At 34.0% G+C, this 7728-nt stretch overlaps 1 protein-coding gene across 3 annotated transcripts in view; it reads right to left on the reverse strand.

The window, feature by feature from the left end:
- The window catches only part of LOC108742225 (ecdysone-inducible protein E75), a 194978-nt gene that overhangs the window by 68214 nt on the left and 119036 nt on the right, over nucleotides 1-7728 (reverse strand). Inside the window, exon 1 of one of the 3 annotated variants that reach the window (XM_025976237.1) lies at nucleotides 9-169. The exons of the other annotated variants lie outside the window; for them this stretch is intronic. Coding sequence (XP_025832022.1) covers nucleotides 9-39 — 31 coding nt within the window. The 5' untranslated portion in view covers nucleotides 40-169. Of the gene's footprint in view, nucleotides 1-8; nucleotides 170-7728 lie in introns of those variants that run through there. 3 annotated transcript variants of the gene reach the window in all.

Consider the following 7728-nt stretch of genomic DNA (forward strand, 5'->3'; position numbering starts at 1 on the left):
ATTCTGACCTGGATGATCTTTGATGTCGTTCGAATCCATTATTCTGTTATAAGAAAATGTACCGGCAAACTTAGTTCTAATTTCAAGATCACGAGCGCACCCCTTGCGTGTACCGAAGCGATACTGGTGGTGGGAATCCGGGGAAGCAAGTCCGGTAAGCTATGCTTCGGCGCAACAACGCGTTCACCTGTGGATTTTCCCGTTATACACTTATGCACTCTGGAAAACTTATTTGCCGACGCACGTGCTACTTCCGGCAATTCGAATCATATTCCGGGAATACAATAGGACCTGATACCGACAAAATAGGAGCGCAATTGTTTTTCACTGGCGATTAATACGGAAAGAAGTTTTCCAACCTCGGGTACAACTGACAGTGTCAACTTTGTTTGACTATTTATCTGTTATATTTGGGTAATCTTCAAGGTTATCTTATTTTTTTTATGCGGTTTCAATCCGTCCGGCGTGATAAGGCTGTTATCTCGCCGGGAGTAATGACCTACAATTACAGATTTAGAAGGCAAAGGCCAAGTTTTATTTTTTTCGGAGCAATAAAAACATATATACGTATAAGTGTATGATGTACCTAGCATGTGTCGCAAATCGTTCGTTTATAAACGCATTCCGATTCTGAAAATAAAATAAAAAAAATTAAATAAAACGAACAAACAGTGGCAGTTTTAATCTTAGGTGACCTGTTTATACATTACGTGTAACGTGTAACGTGATTTTCAATAGTTATCGTTAAAAATGTAATATAAACACTGAATAAAATCTTTTGTAACAACACGAATCGTGTTTACGATTTTACGAACAAGGTTTTTAATGATGTAAGGAAATGTAGGGAAAAAGTTTTGATAAGGAGTAATCTATGGTAGGGTTTCTTATACATATAGTCCATTCGTACCCTTATTAAATCTTTCAAGTAACTATGAAAAAATCTGACTATTGTAGATAAGAAAATAAGGTTTAAATAAAAGGAAATATAATTAAAATTAAATTGATTTAGGAGCAATTTTGCTCAATTTAAATATTAGTTCTGATTCCACAGTAACTCGGTTTCTAGATTTTAGATATACATATAAATATTTTAGAATATCTTCAAGTACGTTAAAATTATTAAAAAGAATATTATGAATGACGAGTAGTACATATTATAAAAAAAATATATGGATTTATGCATGTGAATAGATAATTTAACAAGATAAAATTCCAACACAAGTTTTTTGCAGACAAATCCACTTAAGTATGACTCATACAAATACCCGTTGTATTTCGAATGTTAGGGGTGAATTCTCCCTTGAGTCACTACTTACGAGAATATCGATTTGACGTAGACTACGTACGGAAAATGGAGCATTTGAACCTGATTCATAGTATAAATAAGTTAGTTGTTTGATTGAAATTACAATGAATCAGTTCGTTGTATTCCTTAATACTTTTAACACCTGTAAGTGCTTATAAGTTGTTAGTTATCATTCAAACACACAATTGTATTTTAATACTGTATCTAAATATCTCCATAGTAACTGCTATCTTGTCATGTACAAATCGCCGTAGTACTTTTTTCAAAATGTGCTAAAATTAATTTTTAAAAGTACTAAATTCTGGGGGAATTCAGAAAATCTCAAATACCGGTTTATAACAATCAGGTGAATAGAGATCGGTTTTCTAAACAGATAAATAAAGATGTTGAACAGTTTACAGAAACTTGGTTTGGATCTTATATTTTTTTTGGGATCGGGGCGTTACCCGATAATGATGACGCACTTTCATTGTAAGCATTTTCATGCTGAAATGCTTTGAAGCAGCAGCAGTAATATCTATCTAATATTCAGCTAAACGATACATGAAGAATTTGAAACTAAATTATTAAAAGGAGGGATACGTGTAGTAAAAATGATACAAATGAATCAAAAAACCTATGCAACTATAAGTCGATCTAATTGAGCAACTAAGTACTTTACGACTTTGATATCGGGTGGGTTGACTATTTATATCATACGGTGCGTTGAAATTTTTCGGGGAACCTATTCGATAAAAAAAAAGAAAAACAACATATCATGCAAGAGAAGAAAAAGTAGGGAAAGAGCGAACATAAAGATAGGAGACGAAAAATTAGAAGAAGTGGCTCATTTTAGGTATCTAGGAAGTCAGATAAGTCAGGACGAAAGGAGTAGCAGGGATATAAAGCAGAGGATACCGCAGGGTCGAGTCGCCTTCAGTAAAAAGAAGTCACAACTATGCTCGCGAAGGGTTAATTTAGAAATTCGAAAAAAGGTGTATGTTTGGAGCTCGGCGCTGTACGGGTACGAAACATGAACAGTGGGCGCGGCGGAAAAGAAACGGTTAGAAGCGTCCGAAATGTGGTGTTACAGGTGAATGATGAGGATACCGTGGATAGAGAAGGTTAGACATGAAGAGGTATTAGAAAGAATAGGAGAACAGAGGACTCTATGGAAGTCAATAAGAAATAGACGAGATAGGTTGGTAGGCTACCTTCTCAGACATGAAGGTCTAGTCAGAGACATTATTAAAGGCAGAAACAGGAGTTAAGAGAAGTAGACGTAGGCCTAGATTGGTTTACTGTTCGCAAATAGTTAAGGGTGTGGGTTGTTTTAGTTTTATGGAAATGCGAAGATTAGCTCAGGATAGGAAAGAGTGGAGGTGCGTGTCCAACCAGTCTTAGGACTGACAACCTTATGGTGGTGATAACACATCATAAGTACGAGGCTGTTAACGTTCGCTTGACATAAGCCATAGCGTACTATGTAGCCCCTGATGTCTTTTACTTTTCCTTCTTCCGCCTGACACTCTTTCTTGAGACTGGCTGTGAAGTTTTATTACAAAAAAATATATTGTTTGCTTCAAGTCTAATTGCAAAATAAAAATATATAGCTATAACGTGTTTTGTGCTAATCTACATTTAATAGCTGACGTAATGCTTATAATCGGTTATCGGACTAATGTATCTTTTTAAGAAACTGCACGTGTATACAGTAATGCTTGGTTTCAAGGTTTTGGTGTGAATGACTTGGTAATTGAATCGCACACATTTGTTAACACAAGTACGTAAATATGTAAGTAGCTGTAGAACAAAACCATGTCAGGTAGATATTGTGGCATATTTTAATACGTGTACTATGTATATACTTTTGTATACTGCTGTAGTGCTGCAGTGCACCTTCAAAGGCGCTACAACAAAAGGTTTAGCATCCTTTAGGTTTGCGGATGGTCAATCGTGGACTAAGCTCTTCGAAGGACCGGGTATGCAAAGCAAGGTGAGGCTCCCTGTCTACTCTCAAGTTTATGTATTTGTAAGTGCATTTAGTAAAAAAATGATAGTAGATATATATTTTTACTGAACGTATTTTGACGACCTTATCGTTTGGGATTTCATTAAAAAGGACCTCTGAGAAATTTGGAAGGTCCAGCAGGACGAGAGGCCCAGGGCGGTCCGTCTCTTCCGCTTATCCTTAGTTCACCGTTGGGGATGATTAGTATCTAACAAGGAGTTAATAATGGGCTTAGATAAAATGAAGGCGGTTTTGACGCAAGAGTAGGGTATGAAAATTAACAAATGTAAAAGTAGGGTTAGGACTAATACAATATAAAAATAGGAGTCTGTTAAGAGTTTATTGTTCATACCGGCGGTACTAACCCCTTAGTAGTACGTAAATTATTGGTAGGGCATACCTGCATACGGAATGTTCCGGTAGGTGTGGACCGGAGGAAATTTGGGGGTAGTGACCGAGGTGCGTTTAGTTTTAGGATAATAAAAAACACTTTCATATAATAATAACAGAAGATAAATTCAGATATCGTTCAAGCAACAAGTATCTTTTTGAATAGCAATTAATATTAGTTTTAGTTCATTAGTGTGTATGAAGGATTATTAAACGTATAATACAGTATGAATCTTTTTAATCTACATATATACCCTGGTCCTTCGAGGTTTATATTTGGTATGATCAATTACTGATCTATGTGGTACAGCAGTACACCGACGGAAACAACAAAAAATTTTCGTCAAGCGAGCCAAACTCCCCAACAGAGTCAGATAACTTAGAAAGGAAAAATGTTAGATAGAAATTAATATTTATACTTTTTTTTTTATAAATTACAGATAAATTTTATTGATTGATCTTTCGGCACATTTTCATTACTCTACTTTGANAAAGAGCGCGAGAAAGAGAGAGAAAGAAGGGGCGATCCGTGACGGTCAATCACTGCCTTTACCTAGGTCGTTGTTATTGTTGTCGTTCGCGGGTTCTTCTGCACGAATACGGAACTGAAGGGTACGATCGAGTTGGCCGATACGACCACAACGACCGCGGTCACTGTTCTATTTCGCTATGTTTATTACCATAACAATACCACGTAGATTATACACATATCATACACTTAACTACCACATACGAGGGAATGTTGGAAAGGAAATGCATCTACAGTCCAATACGACCTTATCGTGCAGGTCCAAAGGTATGAATCGAATCAAAAAACAGGAAAAATATGTGTAGGTAGATATTATTGAATGTAAAATTCCCATTTTCTTTATCTCTCGAAATAGTGTACCAAAGTTACATAATACCATTGTTTTAACTTGGAAGTATAAGAAATCAGAAATTTTCTTTTAATCATTCATATTGTCAAAGTTTTCATTTCAATAAACTGGCAAAGCCACAAAACAGATATCTCAACCAAAAGTTTGTCTACCTTTCTGTACTTTTCTCATGCAGTTATGTATACGTCGTATTTTTTATTTAGGGTGTATATTTAGCTGCAAACCTGAAAGTTTGTCTCTGAAAAATCGTATCAACCGCAAGATAACAAGAGATGTTTTGGCTATACCTACCGCGGTGCCGAGTTAAATATGATGTATATTAGATTATTATTATTACAGTACAACTTACCGCAATCCATAGCACTGTAATGCACAGTGACGGCCCGTGAATATTGATCATGGGTTAACCACCAGAACACCACCAAGTGTACATATATACGTGTCTGGTTTACAATAAATGACTATATTGTCATTTATACATATACGTATGTTTCATCCGACACAAGTCCACTTCCCACAAAATTTAGTTACGTGTTTAGCTCTTTTATTTTAGTTTTATTTTCGTACAAGAACATTAATTTTTGAAAAACGCAATAAAACAATAAATCTTAATACGGTCTAACTTCCGTATTGTATCAGTCTGCGACACTGTATTTCTTTCATGTTCAATATATAAAAAAGTAGATACAAAACGAAAATTAAGGAATTATGTTTTTAAGGTACGTAATTTATTATTTTATTTGTATTTACCTAAATTACGTTTTTCATATTTAATTGATGAAAACTATAAACAATTTTGCTAATATCTTAAAAAATTAGATTAGGTACTTAATAAGGTGCTGTATTACTTTAATCTTAAAAAATTAGATTAGGTACTTAATAAGGTGCTGTATTACTTTATTTTGTATTGATTAAATTATGTTTTGTAGAAAAGTTTCATCTAATCTCAGCAAAAATAACCTCATTATTTTGTCCATATTGAAAAAGAAAAAACAAAAAATATCTGTATAACCGCCTACTCATTTTATACAATGTTTAGCATTTGTATTAAATAGCTACAACACCTGAAACATCGTTTATGAATAATAAAAATCTTTGTTATTATTGTAGGTGTACCTGCCCGACTACCTCGTGTTGTAACCCTGGTCGTGAACACCATCACACATGCGTTGTTAGTTCTGCGCTACATAATGGTAAGTGACGTTTATTATATAGGTATCGTGTCTTTTTCTAAAAAACGATTAGGGAAACAAAGAGAGACCGGCAAGTATAAGCACTTAAGTAGAGTTGATTGACCTTTTTCGAAAGTCCACATTAAAGTCTTTTAAAAATCATCAGTTTTGGTTAAAACAAAAGTAGAAATTGGTAAGATAATTGAATTTATGACTATTGTAGTTATTAGTATGCAAATAATCAGTATTGCCGTCGTTTTCTATGGGACATATGTAGAGATTATGTTATGAATTTTAAATTTTATATAGTCCAGGTTAAGGTTAACGTTAGTAGTTATTTTTATCTAATCTGTTAACCTGTTAAATAATGTTGGCTTTCTCAGTATTGGAAAATAGGTACCATATATGGATATCATAGTTTCAATTTTTAAAAAAATTATGCCTTTTTAAATAAAAATTATTTGTACATTCCTTCTTATGTAAACAATTTAGAGTGAATTTACATTTTTCTGTATCTATCTGTCTAATTAGTATGTTTTATGAAAACATTCTGCGAAACATGTTGAAAGATAATTTGTTTTAAAACTTCCTGCAGAAGATTTAAAATAATTTTTTTTAAAAAATGCAAAAACCCAGGGACTTCTCAGGTAGATATTTGATTGATTTCTTACCTGAAATTAGTCTAATTGTGTGAAAGTCGTGATGACTTACCTAAAACAAAAGAAAGAAATATTAAAAATTACAGTCAATTACATAAGATTATCTATAATAACTTGTTTATCTATGTATTTATATAAAAACTAAAAAATATATACGTACTACATGTGTCCAATTTAAATTTTATGGTAACACACGCATGCGTACAATTAATAAGAGCGAAATATATTCAAATACCCGATCTTCTTTTGTTTTTGTACGTATAGGTCTATATTACGCTATTTTACGAGAATAGTTGGCTTGGTAAAGCGAGTGCAATGAACTCCAATTCGTATTCCTATACCTTCGAATGAATGTTCATACACATAAGCACCTATTATACCTACGTGAACGTATTCTAAGTAAATTAACCATGTACCTATGTACGTACCTACCAGCAGCGCACACACAGATTACAGGTAACTAAATGCACATGCTTTTAATAATGGATACGGTGGTGCGTGCGAACGTAAGCGATTTTGTAGTCCGTTTACGTTCTGTTGCATAACAGTGCAAAAGAGAGCTCGATTAATAGTCAATTAAATGAAAAATATTCGCACAAGCCGTGCCGATACACGTACTATCCCGTTCTGACGAAGTTATCACTTTTTTTCAAGTGCATGATAATCCGTACAACGTGCAGCTGTACACTAGCGGGGGGGGGTAACGTTCCAGGGTTCTCCGAACAAGCTCACTAAATTAAAATGGGAACACAAAGGGCTTCTTGATTATAACTTGCTGCTCCTGGGCCTCTACCAACAATAGGGTTCTAATATTCTACTTGCCCGCCACTGTCTGCCCTATGTGTTTAATTTTTGCATTACAAATATTTTTAAGTTTTGTAAACACACTTTATTTGTTTAATTTAAATTATTTACCTAGATACAAAATTTTAATTGTCAAATAATTTGTTACAATAACATCACCGGCTTCTGGCGGGGTTTTTGTAATTTGTAGTGTCCGACCGAAACTGGTTTTTACGACCGAAACCGAATTTCGGCAAAGGTCTCAGTTTCAGCCGAAACCGAAACCGAAACCGAAACTTCCTTATAAGAATCATGTTTTGAGAGAAAAATAAAGAAAACGTTATTATAATCAGTCAGTTTTATTTTTTTATCTTTAAATCACATAGCTCTGCAGTCTTTGACATTTTCACTTATTGATAATCAAATCAAAATCAACATAACAACCCCTCATTTAAGGAAATACTTTAATTGCGCCTTAAAAATACTTAAAATAGGTGAGATGTTTATTTGAGTAAGTATAGTAGACTAGACTCATTTTTCTTTTGAAGAT

Source organism: Agrilus planipennis, unplaced genomic scaffold (assembly GCF_000699045.2).
Source record: "Agrilus planipennis isolate EAB-ADULT unplaced genomic scaffold, Apla_2.0 scaffold226, whole genome shotgun sequence".
Classification (NCBI taxonomy): Eukaryota; Metazoa; Arthropoda; class Insecta; order Coleoptera; family Buprestidae; genus Agrilus; species Agrilus planipennis.